The sequence below is a fragment of the Photinus pyralis genome, unplaced genomic scaffold (assembly GCF_008802855.1).
Source record: "Photinus pyralis isolate 1611_PpyrPB1 unplaced genomic scaffold, Ppyr1.3 Ppyr1.4_LG10, whole genome shotgun sequence".
In the NCBI taxonomy this organism is placed as follows: Eukaryota; Metazoa; Arthropoda; class Insecta; order Coleoptera; family Lampyridae; genus Photinus; species Photinus pyralis.
Genome location: NW_022170250.1, coordinates 7,349,734 through 7,372,626, shown reverse-complemented (window position 1 = coordinate 7,372,626; position 22,893 = coordinate 7,349,734). Strand labels below are relative to the sequence as shown.

Sequence of the window (22,893 nt, the reverse complement as noted above, 5' to 3'; positions counted from 1 at the left end):
ACACGCACTACAGGTAAAAAGGAGCTTCTTCGCAGTAGTTTGTTCTCGAGGTCAAGGTTTAACTTAAGCTGACCTCTCACCTACACTTGTGAATTCAATCGTATTTGTAAGTTCGCAAATTTTGCCAATGAAAACGTTCCCCTAATATTTATGCAAATGTAAACTCATTGTTATATTTAGGAAAAAAACCCAGTGCTCTACTTAGTATCTCACTGGTAACAGTTTGACGTAGTTGAGTGAATTGGGTGCTGAATAAACTACGACATTCTTTTGTCAATCAATTTGAAAGCCCAAAGCAAAAAAATACCTTGAAATTTATTGGATTATTCAGCAGTATGGGTTTCCAAACGGATGAAGAACAAGATGAATTGGTAGTATCAGGTAATGTGATCTACATAATCTTCCCGTTGGGCTAACCCTCCAATAGGTATGGCGGGGTGCTTCGCCGAATCTGCAAACATCTACGAATACAGGGCTAACCTCGCGAACAAAGTCGACATGGTGACTTGCGATGGGAGACGTTGGGTGACGAACCATCCCGAAATACCCAAACGGAGCGGAAAGATTAACTTTATCGAAAAATTCGATTCGGGTTTCTTCGGTAAGTCAACCGGCGCGCGATTGGTTGGTATCTGAGTCGATCGGTTTACGCAGGGGTACACGGAGCGCAGGCGCACTCCATGGATCCATTGGCTCGGATGCTACTCGAAAGGACAATTGAAGCTGTTTTGGACGCCGGATATCATCCCGAAGAGCTGAAAGGAACGCGGACTGGCGTTTTCGTCGGAATGAGCGAGTCGGAGGCGGACGAGTTGTTGATTGGTCCAAACTTGACGTCGCCCAATTTCGTAGGGACAGGGTATAGGCTAAGTCGTAACGATGGAATTTAAAACCCAAACTTCTAGTTGCACCCGATCGATGCATTGTAGCTGGATCAGCCATATTTTGCAACTCGAGGGGCCATCCGTTTCCATCGATAGCGCGTGTAGCAGCTCCCTAACGGCCATCGAGCACGCATTTGCCGCGATCCGACTGGGGAAATGTGACGCGGCGATTGTCGCAGCTGGACATCTCTGCCTGAAACCAAAGAATACGTTAGAGTTCTCCAGGTTCGTATGCAGACGTTAATTGGCGGTCATGTAATTGGTGCTACTTGCAGATTGGGGGTACTGAACGGAGACGGCCGTTGCAAGTCGTTTGATGAAGCTGCAAATGGATACGTACGATCCGAAGCGGTTGGTACCCTATTCGTACAAAATTTAAAGGCGGCGAGACGCGTTTATGCCAAGGTTTTCCAATTTAAAAACGTGACCAGTGCGTGTAACTTTGGTTTCAGATAATTAACGCAAAAGCGAACTGTGACGGGCACAAAGAGCAGGGAATTTCGGTTCCTTCGGGGGACGAACAAAAAGCACTGTTGGTAGCATTGTATCGCGAATGTGGGATTCAACCCTCAAGTGTCGATTTCGTGGAAGCGCATGCTCCAGGTAAGCTGAAGGTGAATCTAATTTGAATGGCCGTCAGATGTCTCTTTAATCGGAGCCGTAACAATCTTCCTTTGCTAAAGTGGAACACGTTTCGGTCCCAGTTCATATGCTGATGCGGGTGTCTTATTTGAGCGGCCTCTTCTCCGAATGGGTAGTGTGAATGGAGTTGATTGGTCTCCTGATCCATGGAAGGGAGTTAATGTCGGGTCCGTGAAGTTAGAGTGCCGACTTGAAAGGAATTAAGTTCCAAGTATCTCATAATTTTGTGCTTATTTTGTGCTAATTTGTACTGCTAATTAAAAATTTTGTACTCATCAGATTAAGGAGTAATTCAACTTTTTCTGATGACCACTCCAACTTCAAGCTATAGTATTCTGGAAGTGGTTTTATATTACTTTAAATCGTTTAATTATTAACGAAATGAGTATACGGACAAATTTCCCATTTCACTTTCATATTAATAGGTAAAATATTTTACTGTACAGGGTGGCCAAATAAGAATGCGAGGTACTGTATCTGGGAACCTGTCCATCGTAGAGGCTTGCGGTAAAAAAATTTATTACTAAAATGGCCACGAGAAAAACCAGGAAAATATAAAAAGTTTTTGCAATGGCCGCTAGGGGGCGTAACTGCAATCTGGAATCTAAAAAAGTGATGTTTCTGTGAATTCCGCTATATTAACCTAACAAAAAAATGTCCGGTCTTTGAAGTCGAAGTTTTTGTTTGACAATTTTTCCTGTATCTCTAAAAATGAAATAGAGGGGGGTATTCAAAAGTTTCCGTAAAGAACACCTTGTATCTTCGAAACGGTTCAGCCGATTTTAACAAACTCGGGTTAATTGAAAAGAGTTATTCTTCGGCTACAAGCTCGCGAAAACCGCATCTCGATATCTTGTTCCTAACCTAAAATTTAGGGCAAAGAAAATTTTATACCCTCAAAATTTTATTTTTTTAAGCTAATTTTTCAGTCTCTGTCGGAATGTCGAAAAAAGCCCTCCAGCAGTGATATGTAAAATTAACAAAACTTCAAATAGTATAATATTTGTAGCTGAAGAATAGCTCTTTTGAACTAACCCGAGTTTGTTTAAATCGGCTCAGCCGTTTCGAAGATACAGGGTGTTCTTTACGGAAACCTTTGAATACCCCCCACCACTTCATTTTTAGAGATACAGGAAAAATTGTCAAAACAAAAATTGTTCAGATTATCGTCAACTTCAAAAACCGGACATTTTTTTGTTAGGTTAATAACAGAAACATCACTTTTTTAGATTCCAGATTGCAGTTACGCCCCCTAGCGGTCATTTCAGAAACTTAAAAATATTTTCCAGGTTTTGCTCGTGGCCGTTTTAGTAATAAATTTTTTTACCGCAAGCCTCTACGATGGATAGATTCTCAGATACAGTACCTCGCATTCTTAGTTGGCCACCCTGTACAATGCATATTAACGAAGGTATAAGGTATATTCCATACTTTTGACTAACCCTGTATATAATATACTCCAGCGTGAAGTTGGAGTGTTCTCTGAAAAAGTCGAATTGCTCATTAACCTGATGAGCACACAATTTTTAATTAGCAGTACAAATTAGCACAAAATGAGCACAAAATTATAGTAAAAGAAAATTTTGAAAATATCGAGGTTGACACTCCAGCGTGAAGTTGGAGTCATCAGAAAAAGTCGAATTGCTCATGAACCTGATGAGCACACAATTTTTAATTAGCAGCACAAATTAGCACAAAATGAGCACAAAATTATAGTAAAAGGAAATTTTGAAAATATCGAGGTTGACACTCCAGCGTGAAGTTGGAGTGTCATCAGAAAAAGTCGAATTGCTCATTAACCTGATGAGCACCCAATTTTTAATTATCAGCACAAATTAGCACAAAATGAGCACAAAATTTACGTAAAAGAAAGTTTTGAAAATATCGAGGTTGACACTCCAGCGTGAAGTTGGAGTGTCATCTGAAAAGTTGAATTACTCATTAACCTGATGAGCACACAATTTTTAATTAGCGGCACAAATTAGCACAAAATGAGCACAAAATTATAGTAAAAGAAAGTTTTGAAAATATCGAGGTTGACACTCCAGCGTGAAGTTGGAGTGTCATCTGAAAAAATTGAATTACTCATTAACCTGATAAGAACACAATTTCTAACTAGCAGCACAAATTAGCACAAAATTATAGTAAAAGAAAATCTTTAAAATATCAAGGTTGACACTCCAGCGTGAAAGCGTGAAGTTGGAGTGTCATCTGAGAAAGTTGAATTATTCATTAACCTGATAAGCACACAATTTTTAATTAGCAGCACAAATTAGCACAAAATGAGCACAAAATTATAGTAAAAGAAAATTTTGAAAATATTGATGTTGACACTCCAGCGTGAAGTGGGAGTGTCACCTGAAAAAGTTGAATTACTCATTAACCTGATGAGCACACAATTTTTAATTAGCAGCACAAATTAGCACAAAATGAGCACAAAATTATAGTAAAAAAAAGTTTTCAAAATATCGAGGTTCACACTCCAGCGTGAAGTTGGAGTGTCATCAGAAAGAGTTGAATTACTCATTAACCTGATGAGCACACTATTTTTAATTAGCAGCACAAATTAGCACAAAATGAGCACAAAGTTATAGTAAACGAAAATTTTGAAAATATCGATGTTGACACTTCAGCGTGAAGTTGGAGTGTCATCGGAAAAAGTTGAATTACTCATTAACCTGATGAGCACACAATTTTTAATTAGCACCACAAATTAGCACAAAATGATCACAAAATTATAGTAAAAGAAAGTTTTCAAAATATCGAGGTTCACACTCCAGCGTGAAGTTGAGGTGTCTTCAGAAAGAGTTGAATTACTCATTAACCTGATGAGCACAAAGTTTTAAATTAGCCTTGCAGAAGAAACAACGCGTGTTCTTGCGGGGCTTCCGGAACCTTGGGTGTCGCAGGAAAACCATCGTTTTCGATCTTTCCAAGCTCGCGACGGCCCATCCTCTTTCTGATCCGTCGGTGTAGCAAGCCGTACACCACATCGCGTCGGACTGCTTTCTTGAAATGAACCATTCGGTCGGGCTGCTGGGGCCCTGTTCCCGTTTCCGTCTCAAATAGCCCTCGAAGTACCTTGTGGGGCAGTTTCTATAGTCCATAGGTCTTCTGTAGAAGAGTGGCGCCGTCGTTCCACGATGTGACTGTGCTTGTCCTTGTCATCAGATCAGCAGGTTCGACATAGCTCTTAGAGTGAAGTCAACGTGAAGGCTGTGCCTGTGCGTCGTCTTCCCGGCACCGAATGAATGTCCCTCTCCCTTCATTTCTTACTGATTAATGAACTCCTACAAAATAACTTCTTATTAATAAATCGGACATCTTTAGTCATTGATTCGCTACGAATCAAATAAGAGATAGGGCCGGAAATCAAATTCCACCTACTTCTGAAATTGCTTAGTCAGTAGTTTGGAGTGGATAAAGCCAATTAAGACACCCACCCTAGTCTCCAGACATCCACTATGAAAGCAATGCTTTACAGAAATTAAAAGATGCCGGAAAGACAATTTCCATTTCCACCAAATGCTTACAGATTTAGTCTTAAGATGTCACTAGCCACGTAAATAAATAAATACTGACACCCTGTAAATTGTCTAAGATATTTAATGCTCTAACTCTTGAATCTCCACAAAATTTCAACTTGACCTATCTCTCTAAATGTCAAAAAAATTAATCCAAATTTAGAACTACCAATTAATTAACGGTAAGTACAAAGGGGGTGTGTCCCTTACAATTTTGGATGTAGGATGCTGAACACTTCTCATTATAAAACGAAGATCATTATCTGGGATCCCCAAGTGCTTTTAATTAATTAAAAATTACCGCAAATAAATTCCAATGTATTTAAGAACCGTGATTATTCGGTATTTCATTAATTAGACTGCTGATTAATTGACTTTAATTAATGAAACATAAAGTCTAATTAAGAAAAAAAATTTCCAAAACTCCAAGTACGGCAAACATGTGTTAATTAATTAAAATTGCCCAACAGCGTACACTAGTTCATGCTGTAGGCATGCTTGAACTGTCAAAAATTAGGTCATGCTCGAATTGAATGCCCCGAACCCAACATTGTTATAAATGTGGAGCTACGGGGTGTGCAGTGAGGGTTTGTCCAAAAACCAATATGATGAAGCTTGCAATTCAGGGATCTTTCTGCCAATATAGCTCCCAATTTTTCCGTACCTGCGTTTATGCGGCTAGCTCGGATAAAAGGGTTCAAAATAGGAAATTATCCTCCTATTTTTCTTGTAGTACATAGACTCTCCACTGTTTATAGGTACAAAAGTAGGAGACCCCGTAGAAATTTCCGTCATTGACTCCATGTTTTGCACCTCACGCCAAAGGCCTCTTCATGTGGGTTCTGTCAAGTCCAACAATGGGCACACTGAGGGAGCGTCAGGTTTTTGTGCCGTCGCCAAGGTGAGACCAGCAATGGTTCGAATAGACAATAACGTCCTTTGCCTAGATACTTTTGAGCATGGAAGCGGACAGTTTTCTGCCAAACATTAACTTTTCGAAAACCAACTACGAAGCGTTCGTGGCGGGTCGAATGGCCGTCGCGACCGACGTGATGCCCTGGCCCGAGGATGGGACGGGATTGGCGGCCGTTAACAACTTTGGATTTGGGGGTGCCAACGCTCACGTTCTCTTGGAGCGTCATACGAAGGTGAAGGTCAATGGCGGAATTCCCGAGGATGATTTGCCTAGGCTGGTGTGCTTCAGTGGACGTACCGGGGAGGGCGTCGACGCGTTCATTGCCGATTTGGAGCGAAGGGAACTGGATGCGGAGTTTGTACGATTGTTGCACGAAATCTTTAGGTAATGCTCAGTGGGGAAACGCCTCCATTAAGAACTATCTTCCAGTAAACCAATGGATGGCCACCTGCATCGAGGGTTTGCAATAGTGACAAAGTCAGCGATTATGGAACGATCAAGGAGCTACAACGGTATGAAAAAAGCTCCCCTCTGCTTACTATTTGGTGGCCCTAACTCAACATTGCTCCAACATTGTCAGTCACTTCTGAAATTTCCAATCGGCGCTTTGACACTAAAACGGTAGGCTGACAAGTTTCGTCCATATTCCTCTATACTCCTCATAGGATTCAAGCCGAGTTGAATTTTTCTACACCTGAACTAACCGACTTTTTGGACAACGGATGGAACGATTCCCAAGCTGATTTGGTACTTGGAACGGTGCTGAGTCAGTTGATTTTGGCAGAACTTTTGAGGTGCCTGAAGTTGGACGTGGCCCACGTCGTAGGGTATTCTACCGGGGAGATTGCCGCAGGTTACATGACCGATTCCTTGAGCTTGGAAGAAGCGGTCGCTCTTGGTTTTCACTTAGCCGAAAGCCTTAGAAAGTTCGCTAACAACAACGAAAATGTAAATTTGTTTCACTAATCGCATTTTACTTAAACGCAAGTTTTTCAGACACCTGCAATACTCCCCAATGGTTTAAAAAACATCGAACACCCTTGTAAAAAATCAGGCTTAACAGAAAAGGTGCGTGAAAAGCGAAGCATGAATATTGAAGAGGTGGGCGACAATTCCATCGCCCTGGTCAAAAACCAACAGATGTTAAGTGAGTCCGATCGAAATTACTGGAAAGTTGTACGCGTTTGTTTCAGTTTCAAACTTGAAGAACAGTCTAAAGCCGTTGGTACGCTTTCCCAAGAAAAGATCGTCGAAATGGATTGCGGCTCACAACGAATCCAACAGGAATTTCTCTCCAGAGTCCTTAATTTCTTCTATGTTCACTCCCGTTCAAAATCTCACCTCGAAGCTTGACGGTTTCATTTTGCACGCCGAGAAAAACCATTTCGGACACGTTTCGACAGAGATGCAGTTAAGAATGGAACCAGATCAACATTTTCTCGTCACTTTGGGAAAACTCTACGAGCGTGGGTATAACGCGAAAATATCCGAATTGTATCCCCCGATTTCTTGGCCAATCAGCGCGCGTACTCCGTCAATTTCGCCATTGATTAAGTGGAACCATGAAGACGATTGGTTTGTGGCGCTCTCTAGCCCCAAGGAAAACGCGCACGCCAACGGATGCCCGGTTGTTGTGAAAGCTAAAAATAAAAATTGGCAGTTTATAACTGGACACCTCATTGATGGTACGTGCCTTATTTTATTTCCTCTTAAAAACCATGGCATTTAGGTCGTTACCTCATACCGGCGACCGCGTACCTGAAGATGGTTTGGGATATCTACGTCGAATTGCAGAAGCGAGGAACGCTAGATTTGCGTATAGTCTTTGAAGATGTCCATTTTCAAAGGGCGACACAGTTTTCGGAGGAGGACGGAGTAAAATTGTTTGTGTCACTTCAGAAATCAACTGGGGATTTTGAGGTGATTACCAAACCGTGTCTAAACGTCACCTTTCCACGTTACGAACTCAATATTTACATAAGTCAGGAAAATGACACATTACTGGCCCTTGGGGGCCGAGTACTTTAATCTTCGAGAATTTATTGATTGATTTTACTTTCAACTCGCAGGTATCGCAATCGGATCGTGTCCTTATGACCGGCAGGATTCGTACGTTAAGCGAAATTGATCCTCCCATGTCATGCGCTCCAATCTCGATCACCGTAAAGAACGAACTACGATTGGACAAAAATGATATTTATAAGGAACTCCAACTGAGAGGTTACAATTTCAGGTAATTAACGTATTGTAATTTATTTACAATTAACTATAACTCAGTAATAATTATTTATCACTTACAATTTATAACATAACTGAAGCGCATCGATGTTGGAACTGACTCGAAACACAATTCGATTTGCTTATATAGCAAACTTCGGTCTTTTTCGTAGTCTTCGTCGCATGTTCTTCATTTTCATGTCTTCCATTGCCACTATCGTATCTTTTTTTCCTTCGTGGTTCTCCTCGTTCTCCCCATTTTCATCGTTTGCGTCGTCTTCCTTGCCTTTCGTGTACTTCACTGTCTTCTCCTTGACTTCTTTGTAATATTTTTTATTCTCGTACCTTTTTTTATTCTTTGTCTGTTTCGCCTTATTCGTTTTCACCTCTTTTGCTTTGTCTTTTTCTCGTTTTTTTTTCTTCGTCTTTTTCGCTTCATCGAAACTTTTTTCTCATATTTCCTGTGCTCTCTCTCATTTTTTGCCTTACCATTTTAGTCAGCTCATCATAATCGGTTCTCCTTCATTGCCATCTCCGTCTTCTTCTCTTTTTGTTTGTTTCCCGTCTTTCCCCTCCTTTACTTCTTTCTCTCCTATATTGTCCTTTCATTGACTTTTCCTTCGTTCTCTTTTTCGTTTTCTCGATTTCTCACTTCTTTGTCTTTTTCCTTTTTTATATATTTTTCATCGTCTCCTTGCTCGTCTTTTAATTAGACTACTTTCACTATTTTTACTTCCTTTTTATTCGCCTCCTTTATCCTTCTCTATCTGATTTTTCATACCAATAATCTTTATCGTCTTTGTGGTACACCCCACCCCATTCACCCCATTCGTGTATCCTTCTCTTTTGCCCTTATAACCTACTCCTTTTGAGCATTTCTTCCCCTTCATTGACATTGTATTCTTCAGCTTTCCAGCCTCCTTGTCCCGTTGCTCGCCTTCACCTTTTTCACCTCGTTTACTACCTACTTTACATATCGTTCGTATAAAGTCTTCTTGTTCTAGGGGGTATTCCACACCCCCCAGACCCCCCCCGTTGGTAGCGTTTTACTTAAAACTGTAATGAGAGTGGTCAGGAAGGTGGTTTTGTGGGAGTCTTTTTTGTAATTTTACTTTTTTCAACTTTTTCGCTTACCCGGTCTCCTTCATCCCCTTTGTCTCCTTCGTTTCCTTTCCCGTCTGCCTTGTCTGCCATGTTTTTCGTTTATTCGCGCCTTTTCCTTCGTCTTCTTTCTCGCTTTTTCTTCGCAATTTGCTCGTCTTTTTTCTCGCCTTTTCATCCTCTTCATTGTCTTTTTTCCTTTTTCTTCTTTATCTTTTTGGTAGTTTCATCTTCATTGTGCCTTCTTCTTCGTCTTTGTTTTCTGGCTAGTATACTTTGTTTCCATTATCGCCTTTTCGTATGCTTTATCATGTCTTCTCTTAGCGTTCTTTGCCTTTTTCCCTTCTTCCCCGTTTTTCGGTTCTATTCTTTGTTATTCTAGGAATTTTTTTGTTTTGATGTACAGGGTGTCCCATTTTCGACACTTTTGTAGGCGTTATCTGCCGTTTTCAAAATAAATATACAGCATTGGGTAAAAAAGTTATCGAATCTAACCTCATTTTTTTAATGGCACATCCTGTATATTTTAATCTAAAAATAGCATATTAAATTCTTTTTCAAAAATATAGCATTGGAAAACTATCGATTCAAAAAGGGTAGAAAGGATTTCTTAAAAAGTCCAAAAATTTCTATTTGGAATTTTACATAGTCTTTGATGTACAGGGTGTCCCATTTTCGACACTTTTACAGGCGTTTCTACCGTTTCCAACTAAATATACAGCATCGGGTAAAAAAGTTATTGGACCCAACCTCATTTTTTTAAGCGCACACCCTGTATATTTTAATCTAAAAATAGCATATTACATTCTCTTTTCTAAAATATTACACTGGAAAAATATCGATTCAAAAAGGTTCAAAAAGGATTTCTTAAACATTCAAAAAATTTCATTTTGGAACCTTACAATAGTCTTTAATGTACAGGGTGTCCCATTTTTAACACTTACAGGCGTTATCTGCCGTTTTCAAAATAAATATACAGCACCGAGTAAAAAAGTTATTGGATCTAACCTCATTTTTTTTTAATAGCACGCTTTGTATATTTTAATCTAAAAACAGCGTATTAAATTTTCTTTTCAAAAATATAACACTGGAATAATATCGATTCAAAAAGGTTCAAAACGGATTTCTTAAAGATTCAAAAAATTCCATTTTGGAATTTTACATAGTCGTTGATGTACAGGGTGTCCCATTTTTGACACTTTGCAGGCGTTATCTGCCGTTTCCTAATAAATATACAGCATCGGGTAAAAAAAAGGTATTGGATACAACCTCATTGTTTTTAAATAACACGCCCTGTATATTTTAATCTAAAAATAGCATATTAAGTTCTCTTCAAAAATACAACACTGGAAAAATATCGATTCAAAAAGGTTCAAATAGGATTTCTTAAAAATTCAAAAAATTTCATTTTGGAATCTTACAATACTCTTTGATGTACAGGGTGTCCCATTTTTGACTTTTACAGGAGTTATTTGCCGTTTTCAAAATAAATATACAGCACCGAGTAAAAAAGTTATTGGATCTAACCTCATTTTTTTTAATAGCACGCTTTGTATATTTTAATCTAAAAACAGCGTATTAAATTTTCTTTTCAAAAATATAACACTGGAATAATATCGATTCAAAAAGGTTCAAAACGGATTTCTTAAAGATTCAAAAAATTCCATTTTGGAATTTTACATAGTCGTTGATGCACAGGGTGTCCCATTTTTGACACTTTGCAGGCGTTATCTGCCGTTTCCTAATAAATATACAGCATCGGGTAAAAAAGGTATTGGATCCAACCTCATTGTTTTTAAATAACACGCCCTGTATATTTTAATCTAAAAATGAGCATATTAAAGTTCTCTTTCAAAAAATACAACATCTGGAAAAAATATCGAATTCAAAAAAGGTTCAAAAATGATTCTTAGAAATTCAAAAAATTGATTAGTGGAATTTTACAGTCTTGGATGTAGCAGGGTCTCCCATTTCGACACTTTTAATAGGCCGTTATAATGCCGTTTCGCACATAAAATATCAGTGTCGGGTAAAAAAGTTATTGGATTAACCTCATTTTTTAAATTGCCACACCTTGTATATTGTTAATCTAAAAATATCATATTTACAATTCTCTTTTCAAAAATATACCACTGGAAAAAATTCGTATTCAAAAGGTTCAAAAAGGATTTTTTTAAAAAATTTCAAACAACTTTCATTTTGGAATTTTTACGATAGTCTTTTAATTGTTCCCATTTCGAAACTTTTATAGGCGTTATCTGCCATTTTCAAAATAAAAATTTAGGTACAGCATGGGTAAAAATGTTATTGGATTCTAACCTGCATTTTTTCTAATGCACATCCTGTATATTTACTCTAAAAATGGCATATTGTATTCCTCTTTTCAAAAAATTATAGCAACTGGAAAATGTCGATTCAAAAAGGGTTCAAAAAAGATTCTCTTAAAAAATTCAAAAAATTTCGACTTTGGAATTTTACAATAGTTCTGGATGTAACAGGGTGCCTCAATTTTTGAACTTTTAAGGCGTTATCTACCGTTTTCAAATTAAATATACAGCATCGGGTTAAAAACGTTATTGGGATCCAACCCTCATTTATTTAAATAGCACACCCTATATAATTTTTAATCTAAAAAAAGCATATTGATTCTTTCAAAAATTAACGCTGGAAAAATAATCGATTCAAAAATGTTCAAAAAAGGATTTTCTTAGATTCAAAAAATTGCATTTATTTTGAATTTTACATGTTCTTTGATGTACAAGGTGTCCCATTTTTCCGGACACTTTTACCAGCTTTCTGCCGTTTCCTAATAAATATACAGCATCGGGTAAAAAAAAGGTATTGGATACAACCTCATTGTTTTTAAATAACACGCCCTGTATATTTTAATCTAAAAATAGCATATTAAGTTCTCTTCAAAAATACAACACTGGAAAAATATCGATTCAAAAAGGTTCAAATAGGATTTCTTAAAAATTCAAAAAATTTCATTTTGGAATCTTACAATACTCTTTGATGTACAGGGTGTCCCATTTTTGACTTTTACAGGAGTTATTTGCCGTTTTCAAAATAAATATACAGCACCGAGTAAAAAAGTTATTGGATCTAACCTCATTTTTTTTAATAGCACGCTTTGTATATTTTAATCTAAAAACAGCGTATTAAATTTTCTTTTCAAAAATATAACACTGGAATAATATCGATTCAAAAAGGTTCAAAACGGATTTCTTAAAGATTCAAAAAATTCCATTTTGGAATTTTACATAGTCGTTGATGCACAGGGTGTCCCATTTTTGACACTTTGCAGGCGTTATCTGCCGTTTCCTAATAAATATACAGCATCGGGTAAAAAAGGTATTGGATCCAACCTCATTGTTTTTAAATAACACGCCCTGTATATTTTAATCTAAAAATAGCATATTAAGTTCTCTTCAAAAATACAACACTGGAAAAATATCGATTCAAAAAGGTTCAAAAATGATTTCTTAGAAATTCAAAAAATTGCATTGTGGAATTTTACAGTCTTTGATGTACAGGGTCTCCCATTTTCGACACTTTTATAGGCGTTATATGCCGTTTCGCAAATAAATATACAGTGTCGGGTAAAAAAGTTATTGGATCTAACCTCATTTTTTTTAAATTGCACACCTTGTATATTTTAATCTAAAAATATCATATTACATTCTCTTTTCAAAAATATAACACTGGAAAAATGTCGATTCAAAAAGGTTCAAAAAGGATTTTTTAAAAATTCAACAAATTTCATTTTGGAATTTTACATAGTCTTTTATTGTCCCATTTTCGACACTTTTATAGGCGTTATCTGCCATTTTCAAAATAAATATAGGTACAGCATCGGGTAAAAATGTTATTGGATCTAACCTCATTTTTTCTAATGGCACATCCTGTATATTTTACTCTAAAAATAGCATATTGTATTCTCTTTTCAAAAATATAGCACTGGAAAAATGTCGATTCAAAAGGGTTCAAAAAAGATTTCTTAAAAATTCAAAAAATTTCACTTTGGAATTTTACAATAGTCTCTGATGTACAGGGTGCCTCATTTTTGACACTTTTACAGGCGTTATCTACCGTTTTCAAATTAAATATACAGCATCGGGTAAAAACGTTATTGGATCCAACCTCATTTATTTAAATAGCACACCCTATATATTTTAATCTAAAAATAGCATATTGAGTTCTCTTCAAAAATATAACGCTGGAAAAATATCGATTCAAAAATGTTCAAAAAGGATTTCTTAAAGATTCAAAAAATTGCATTTTTGAATTTTACATAGTCTTTGATGTACAAGGTGTCCCATTTTCGACACTTTTACAGGCGTTTCTACCGTTTCCAACTAAATATACAGCATCGGGTAAAAAAGTTATTGGACCCAACCTCATTTTTTTAAGCGCACACCCTGTATATTTTAATCTAAAAATAGCATATTACATTCTCTTTTCTAAAATATTACACTGGAAAAATATCGATTCAAAAAGGTTCAAAAAGGATTTCTTAAACATTCAAAAAATTTCATTTTGGAACCTTACAATAGTCTTTAATGTACAGGGTGTCCCATTTTCGACACTTTTACAGGCGTTATCTACCGTTTTCAAATTAAATATACAGCATCGGGTAAAAACGTTATTGGATCCAACCTCATTTATTTAAATAGCACACCCTATATATTTTAATCTAAAGATAACATATTAAATCCTCTTTTCAAAAATATAACACTGGAAAAATATCGATTCAAGAAGGTTCTAAAAGGTTTTGTTAAAAATCCAGCTGAGGGTGGTTCGATTATTCTTTGACTGTCCATGCCGCTGATGATCTTCATAGTTTCGTCGTGTTTGACCCATGGCAGTCCTCTTAATAAGTTGAACATTGTCCGTATTGATATTATCTGTTGCTTTCGTTCGACGGGTCTCTTCTCTGAATGGAACACGTCTTGGTAGCGGCAAATTAACCTTTTAGCTTGGTCCTCTTGGTTGAATTCACACAACGCGTAACTATAGCGCACACGTCCCAATCTCAGTGTCCTTCTTTAACTTGCTCAAGTTAATCCACCGGAACAGGCGTTACTTGTTTAACATTTACTAGCATTTTCATTTCATTGTAAAGTACGAAGAGCCACAACGTCCTTAGTGCTTTTAGTAACTGTGCTGTACAACTTTAAGGGTCTAGCAAATGTGTACGTTTCAGCGGATTATTCCGCTGTGTAGATTCATGCGCCTTGGACTTAACTAATGGACTGATCGAATGGGCGGATAATTGGACCACTTTCATGGACAATATGCTGCAGGTCAAGATACTCGAGAAGGACACAAGAAGTCTTTATGTTCCGACCTACATCGAACGGATAATCATCAATCAGGACCTGCACCAGAGGTTTCTATCCGACGGAAAGGTACCGGTGTACCTATGCGCCCAATCCAATACCGTTAGGTGAGTGCTGCTCTCGTAGAGTTTCCACCTAGCGCTCTTCTTTTTCAGAGCCGGAGGCGTCGAAATAAAAGGACTGAGAACAAGCCCCATCACCAAACGAAAGGTATTGGACGAGCCGGTTTTGGAAACGTACAAATTTGTACCTTTCAAAGGGAGTTTAAATTTGGTCGAAGCAGTGAGGGTGAATACTCAAATTGTCATTGAAAACTCGAGACAACTCACATTTAATTGCGTGGAAGTGGTGGAGGACTCTCGGTCTTCGGAACCGATTACTCCGATTCTTCAACAGGTACTCGGAGACGAACCGCTTATTCAACCCAATTTGGTTGTACTCTCAAGTCGAGATCTCGCATTTGATGCAATCGACGTGAGAGACCAGAAACTCGCGGAAGGGCCCAACGATCACTTGCTGGTGATAGTAGCAAACGCACTTCGAAGCCCTCAGGTACCATTTTAGTAAACCACAGGGGTACTGTAACGTGATTCTTTTTAGCTTCTTGAAGAGGCGTTGATGGCGTTAAAGGGCGGCGGCTTTGTATTATCAAGGGAAGGTGTAGGTTTCCACCAGGATCCCGACGGTGTACCAGACGTTGAGATGATAAGCGTCTATGAGACGGAAGCCGAAACCTTGGTCTTACTGCAAAAGCGGAAGCCAACCGGAAGTCTCACAATCGTCGACTTAGACAACGTTGCCAATTTCACCTGGTTGCCAACTCTGCAAGGGCTCGTCAAAGACAACAAGAACGTCATGCTAGTCGCTCAAAACGACTCGACCACCGGAGTACTGGGCCTATTCAATTGTCTAAAAATGGAACCTCACCCCGAAAAAGTGCGTTGCATGTATATCGCGGACGATACGCCCAAATTTGACGTGAACGACCCGTTTTACGTCACGCAATTAAAAAAGGGCTTAACTGTGAACGTCTACAAGGGCGGGAGGTGGGGTACTTACCGCCATCTGCCAGTAACAAGCCCTAAGCCGATTCTGCGCGAACACGTATTTACCCACGCGCTCACAGTGGGCGACCTTTCCAGCCTGATATGGTCCGAAGGGCCCCTGAAGGGCAACGATCCGCTTCCAGCCGGTCACCATTTGGTTAACGTAAGTGGGACGTCGTCGCGCAACGGTTTTGTAACATTAAGTTTAGGTCGATTACGCCGCGCTAAATTTCCGTGACATTTTGACGGCATCGGGACGAATCAGCGCCGACGTCTACTCCACGGATCGTTTGGCGCAGCAAATAGTGCAGGGTGTGGAATTTTCAGGAAGGCTTTCTAGGTTAGTTTTAACGCTTGGTGGGGCGCGAGCTTGATGACGTGTTGTAGTGGCGAACGTGTGTTTGGAATGGTTCGAGATGGAGCGTTTTCGACTTTGGTATTGGCCAATCCTTCCATGATGGTAACTGTACCAGACGATTGGTCCGTGGAAGACGCGGCAACTGTCACTGTTGCATATACAACCGTATTGCTATGCTTAGAACATGTGAGTGCCTTTTTCTCTTATATTCGTCTATCGTTATGAATTAAGTGGAGTGTTTTCAATTTCCCAAAGATTCTGTTTCTGTTCATTACTTCCAGAACTAGTATTTGAGTTATTAGTGGAAGATCAATGTATGTTCTAGACCAGAAAGTGACGTCACGCTAATCCGAGACGAGATCGTGACGTCACAGTCGTAGCCCTCCTACGCCACGCCCTTTCTGGTTCGTGAAGCGGCCCAACAGATTTTTCAACTGACCCAAAAGCTTCGTAATGCGATCCAACAGCTTTTCCAACAGGTTCAACAGCTGTTTGGACTGGCACCGGTTCTCAAATCTGTTGGACCGCTTCACGAATCTGAAAGGGCGTGGCCCGGGAGGGCTGTGGCTGTGACGTTACGACCTCGTCTCTGATTGGTGTGACGACACTTCCTGGCCCAAAACATACATTGGTCTTCTACACTTTTACACGGTCCCTGACCCTTTCCATGTTCTTATGTACCTACCCTATCGTGATATATATATATTCATCATCACCTGCGATGCGCTCTCCAAGTTTTCATCTAAACTTGAGGTCAGGAATCCACCGGATTATGGGTGCAATGGAGGTGTCTTGGAACAACAAGATTTCTGCCCTCTAAATCGACGAATCCATCCCCTCATAAAAACCTCCTCAACGGTGGCCAAGCGTATATCTCTACCGATTTGCAAAACTAGTCCATCACAACCGTAATGTACTTGTTTCCTCCGTCACTTTCTGGGAATGTTCCAGCTATGAATTCTCTTAACCCCGTCCCATCTTGTAGCTCCCTCAACACTTCTGTAACTTTCTTTCTAGGAACCAAGAGCTGTTTTCTTTCCCCTTGTCTCTAATAATAGAATCCCATTGCGGCCAATAAGATTTGAGATACGATGTTTTCAAATCCATTTGCAGGCCAATCTTGGATCTCTACTGTCTTTTCCGGACCAACTGGATACAATCACAGCTTTAAATGTAGGTACTACAGATGGATCAGCCCATGTTAAATTTGGGTCCGTTACCTCTCCCCCCGCCACTGAGAGATTTGATAATCGTATTATTTGAAAATGATTGCGCTCGTTATGCCCTCATATGCGCCACCGATAATAACTCTTGCGCCATTATCGTTTTTTAGAAATCCGAAAAAACATTGGGGGGGGGGGGGGGGGGGGAGGGGAGGGGGCCCCCCCCCCCCCAGTACGTATTTTGTCGCTTGTAACTAGGTCACCTGATACATTTGGTTATGCGCTCAATTGAGCCACTTGAATTAAAGCTAGCGCCATTACGGTTAAGCCATAAAAAAATTTTTAAAAACTGGAGGGGTTAACTTAGCGTTTTCAAAAGTTACGTTTTTAACATGTTTTTTTGTACTACCTTGTACCTTTCACCATGCGTTTAAATCCGCCGTAAACAGAAATGTTTGCGCCTTTTAGGACCCCTTTGCAGTACCTATACACTGTGCCCAAGATATACTTACACATCCAAAATTATACAAGATATGACGATGGTCAAATTAAATTCCGATTATTTCCGATGACATGTCACAAAAACCGAGATATGGCCAGTTTCTCCGTCCGTCCGTCTATCCAAGGCCTTAACTACTACAGTTTTCAAGATATTTGGTTTGTTCCTTTTGCATTCGGTAGCTAATAGCTTTGGCACCTCAACCAAGAAAAATCTTGACGATTAATCTGCGCATGCGCAATGGATAGAAAATCAGATATGCGCATGCGTAAACGGTGCAATGTCAATTTTCTTATTTATAGAGATATTTCTTTGAAAGTTTAAGCACAGATAGTTCTAGTAAAGCCCAGCATAGTGTATATTGTCAAAATCAGATGGGCGCATGCGCGAACTGCGCAATGTCAACTTACATTTATAGATATTTTTTTAAATTTTAACCGAAGATTCTTCTATTAAAGGCGAACATATCGCATACTTTAACCATCAAAGATTTTTGTTTACGGCACATTTTAACGCATGATAAAAGGTACGATGTAGTAGAAAAAATATGTTAAAAAACGTAACTTTTGAAAACGTTAAGTTGGCCCCCTCCCCACTTTTTAAAAAATTTTTATGGCGCAATTCAGCGCATATCCAAAATGTATCACCAGGTGACCTAGTTACAAGCGACAAAATGCGTATTGGGGGGTACGTTCACTTGCCCCCGCCCCCCATGTTTTTTCGGATTTCTAAACAACGATAATGGCGTAAGAGTTATTATCGGTGGCGCATAGGAGCGCATAGGAGCGCATTCATTTTAAAATAATACGACTATCAAATCTCTCAGTGGGAGGGGGGGGGGCAAGTAAACGGTTCCCTTATACAGTGAGTTTTTTTAAATGCGAACATAGGAGTTTGCATGCAATGTAATTTCCCTATGTTCGATTTTAAAAAAAAACACATCAATCTATGAGGTGTGCGCGGTTCACATTCCCAAATCGCGCAACTTGTGTGACTATGAACAGCGACTCTATAGTCTTTATGATGAAGAGCACTCGGTAAGATTTTTTTTAAGAAGCCATGTGAGGCCATAGCAACATTAGGAAACATTTTTCTTAAACTTACGATAACTTGACCTCACAGGCCACGCACTGACACCACAACTCATTGTGAACCAACCTTCAATTATTTGTAGGTCATGTGCACCTGGTATTGTACTAATTTGATATATTCAATACATAAACGAAGAAAATAAGAAAATAAATAGCGAAAACAACTACAATAAATGTTCAAAGTGTCCTCTTTGACATTCTAAGCAATAACTTAACCGATTTCGTAATTAAATTGGACGGCGGTATTTTTAAAAATGTGACAGCCGTCAATCATTGTATCTACTACTCATTTGAACTACTCAATAGATTGATGTGTTTTTTTTTAAATCGAACATAGGGAAATTACATTGCATGCAAACTCCTATGTTCGCATTTAAAAAAAATTCACTGTATANCCAAGATTTTTGTTTACGGCGCATTTTAGCGCATGATGAAAGGTACGATGTAGTAGAAAAAACATGTTAAAAAACGTAACTTTTGAAAACGTTAAGTTAGCCCCCCCACTTTTTAAAAAATTTTTATGGCTTAACCGTAATGGCGCTAGCTTTAATTCAAGTGGCGCAATTGAGCGCATAACCAAATGTATCAGGTGACCTAGTTACAAGGGACAAAATACGTACTGGGGGGCTACGTTCCTTGCCCCCCCCCCAAATGTTTTTCGGATTTCTAAAAAACGATAATGGCGCAAGAGTTATTATCGGTGGCGCATATGAGCGCATAACGAGCGCATTCATTTTAAAATAATACGACTATCAAATCTCTCAGTGGGAGGGGGGGGGGCAAGAAAACGGTTCCCTTATATATGCTGGTTGTTCACGACAATCACAAAAGACCAAAAGGGTTTTATTTCTAAAACACATATGGTTTTCTGAAAAAATGCGGTATATTGATGGATGATGGATTTCAAAAATATTGCAACAAATGGACTGAGTGAGATGCCTCAAAGCAGGGCTCTACAAAATAGTTTCTTGTCTTCGTCGATTATTTTTTACCACAGAAGGACGCGTTTTAGAAAATTGCCATGGCATCGCAGATTATTGAAAAAGATGCGGGATTTATTTTTCCAATTTTCCGTCTTTATATGAAAAATATTGAAAACTAATACCGTTAATTGGCGTAAAAAAATTCTACAAAAAACTTTAATACATTTTTGCTCTAAAATGATTTGGGGAGCCAATAATCGCATGTTATGAATTTTACATTGAAATCTCTATGATGCGTTACGCAAGTTACCACCCTGTATATATTTTTATATCGTGATGGCCAGCATTTCAAGCATTTACGGCGACATTAAAAGCTTCCTTTTTTAAATCGATCCACCTTAGGGCCACAAATTATATAATAAAGATAAATCCGGAAAAATTAAAAAAAAAAAATTTTTGAGGGTATAAAATTTTCTTTGGCCTAAATTTTAGGTTAGGAACAAGATATCGAGATGCGGTTTTCGCGAGCTTGTTGAGGCATTTAGCTACTTTTTCATGAAAAAAAAATCAAACCAACGCATTTAATTTTTTTGAGAAAATTAACCATTTCTGTCGGAATGTCGAAAAAAGCCCTCAAGCGGCGATATGTGAAACTAACAAAACTTCAAATATTATCGTACATCTTCAAACATTCGCGCCACTTATTGTCCGGTCCAGAACTGCAGTTACAATTCAAATTTTCAAAAACTAACTTTTGTTTCGTTATTTTTCTCCTAAAAGAGACGCAGATACCAAATTTCTGTGAGACCGAAAATGTCGCAGCCCTGTTGAGACCCTATATTGGGAAAGTACCGCAGCAGACCCCCACGATATGAACGTGGAACCATTCTGTTCTTGGTATAGTCATGAATTTCTAAGGTTGCATGATAATGCGGAACAAAATAGTGAAAAAAGTACTGAGATCCCCCAACCTTAGCAACGTCCTGGGAATATGATTGTCGATACGAAGCACCCTAAACATCATGTTAGTTACACAAGCTGCCAACCGAAATCTGGTGGGATTACAGAAAATGGAAAGAGAGCAATGGAATTTCTTGGAAGACCACATGTGTTTACCATTTCAAACACCTGCAGTCCAGTTTTTTTCCTAGAAATGCGTCAAATGCAGGGAATGGGCGATTTTCGGGTGGTTTTTAGGGGTGTTAAGAGATCAAATTACAGAGTCTCTTGGGGCAGTCAATAAATACGATTTAACATGTGTGTTCAGGGTCTTTTTCTTGTAACCGGCTTAAGTGTAAAGCACGGCTTATCTTGAAATATTTTGCTATACCTTAATCATTGCTGTGTGCTTTTGCTTTTTATATCAGGTGAGGTATTTGCTTTATTCAATTAATCTATAAATGTGTGTAACTTGAATGCAGATTGTAACCCTTTACTTATGTACTTACTGGACTCGATCACTTGTACCTCTTAATGTGTAACCTTTGTTGGTATTGGCAATCATATTTCATTGTCGGGAGGGCTGTATCTCTGCTGTACATACTTGCATGTGTACATATATTTTGTGTATTGTGCTTTTTAGTCACTCTCGATTATTTCATTGCATTTCATTATATTTGCTTATTTGGGGCTGTGAGTAATCAAGAGGGAAGTGTGCTTGTTTAGAGGGGATCGAGTTATTCAAGCTTATACGGGCCTTGGTGAACCTAACACTAACATTTTCACTCGTTCCGAAACCCAACAACTTTAGCCCACGTCTACACGCACCCCACTGGGCCTGGGTAATCCTACCGTCCGGCGAGGCATATTTAATATCTCTTAGTTTTGTCTAATGTATGCGTTGTAATACCTGGGGAATGGCTCGATTCCATTTTGGTTACTCATAGCGTGTAGGTATGTAGTATTTACCCCGGTTTCGAGAGGGCTCAAAAGTGCTGTACATTAGATGTTAGCTGTAGGCTTTGTTCAGGACTACTCCGAATTAGGTTTTCCTGAAGTTTTCCTAATTCGTAAGGTAAATGCCGGAGTAATATAGAACCCCTTAAGACCCTCTGCAGGGGCGCCGTATTGGTATTAGCTTCAATATAATCTTAATCAGCTATTGCTTTTGGTGTTCCCCTTAAACCCCCTCAGTGCCTGCTGAGAACCCAATTATTACACAACGTAAGTGTCCTACATGACGATCAGGATCTTAGTGCACTCGGAATGGCCCCCGAGTGACAGATTCTTGCGGGAAACTTAAGCGAGAATATTCAAATAGGCAGCCATGTTAGTTTGGCATTCCCGCTACTACAGAATATGGTTCAATATTCCGGCGTGACGAAGTTGGCGTTAAGACCGCCAAGATAGTAGGGGGCTAAGATCATTACGGTACTTAAGCGCGGGGTCATTAGCACATTTTTATCTTCTTAGTCTGAGCTAGGTGGCTATATTGCGATTAACGTTTTTGGACGTATCAAAATTTCATCAAACGTCAACGTTTTAGATCATTTTAAGTAACTTTTAAAGAATACAAATTTTTACCGTCTGTTTTAACGCGTATGAACGTAGGTTGGCCAATATTTTTTGTCGGCAAAACAGTTTCCTACTTTGATTTTGCAAATGCAGATTAGGTATAAAGGATGTAAAACTCTCAAACACTTTTTTTTTCTATGAGTTTTTAGCGCCGTGCCGTCATACTATGTTTTTAAATAGCAATAACGTAAAATTTTTATCAAATTATTCGAAAGACTTTCTTTTTCTGTGTACAACCTACACAAATTATGCTAGGTTTTATTACAAATAAACTTTTTTTTTCAAATACAATACAAAAAGCTGTCCTGCAAGAATTTGACACCTGGTTTCAATTTCATTTGGCGATGCCTTGAATGAACGTATAGACATCAAAACTTTCGATTCATAGTAATTGATTACAGAATGTTAATTTTCAGGCTGAAACTGAAACTACCATTCTATAGAAAAAAGTCCGTAACTGTTCTTGGATTTTATTAATTTAAATTAAAGGAGAGAGAACGGCCACAGATACGCCCCACGCAAGGTCGTAATTGAACACAAACACACAATACAAAGACCCATTGTTTTAATTACGAGGAGAAAATTCATATTACATTTCAGCACCATCAATAGTAAAAACCTTGTCCTCGTTATACAGACTTCTGTTGATTATTTTAAGCTGAGACGCAAACCT

At 38.7% G+C, this 22,893-nt stretch overlaps 1 protein-coding gene across 1 annotated transcript in view; it reads left to right on the top strand.

Moving 5' to 3' along the window:
- Nucleotides 1-227: 227 nt before the first annotated feature.
- The window catches only part of LOC116161905 (fatty acid synthase-like), a 29,778-nt gene continuing 7,112 nt past the window's right edge, over nt 228-22,893 (top strand). Inside the window, exons 1-19 of the mRNA XM_031475400.1 lie at nt 228-381; nt 428-601; nt 655-859; nt 906-1,109; nt 1,160-1,289; nt 1,337-1,487; nt 5,809-5,951; nt 5,998-6,350; nt 6,396-6,587; nt 6,632-6,914; nt 6,963-7,113; nt 7,160-7,651; nt 7,696-7,886; nt 8,036-8,199; nt 14,491-14,733; nt 14,782-15,178; nt 15,227-15,835; nt 15,882-16,012; nt 16,060-16,216. Of these exons, the coding sequence (XP_031331260.1) occupies nt 336-381; nt 428-601; nt 655-859; nt 906-1,109; nt 1,160-1,289; nt 1,337-1,487; nt 5,809-5,951; nt 5,998-6,350; nt 6,396-6,587; nt 6,632-6,914; nt 6,963-7,113; nt 7,160-7,651; nt 7,696-7,886; nt 8,036-8,199; nt 14,491-14,733; nt 14,782-15,178; nt 15,227-15,835; nt 15,882-16,012; nt 16,060-16,216 (4,416 nt within the window). The 5' untranslated portion in view covers nt 228-335. The remainder of the gene's footprint in view (nt 382-427; nt 602-654; nt 860-905; nt 1,110-1,159; nt 1,290-1,336; nt 1,488-5,808; nt 5,952-5,997; nt 6,351-6,395; nt 6,588-6,631; nt 6,915-6,962; nt 7,114-7,159; nt 7,652-7,695; nt 7,887-8,035; nt 8,200-14,490; nt 14,734-14,781; nt 15,179-15,226; nt 15,836-15,881; nt 16,013-16,059; nt 16,217-22,893) is intronic.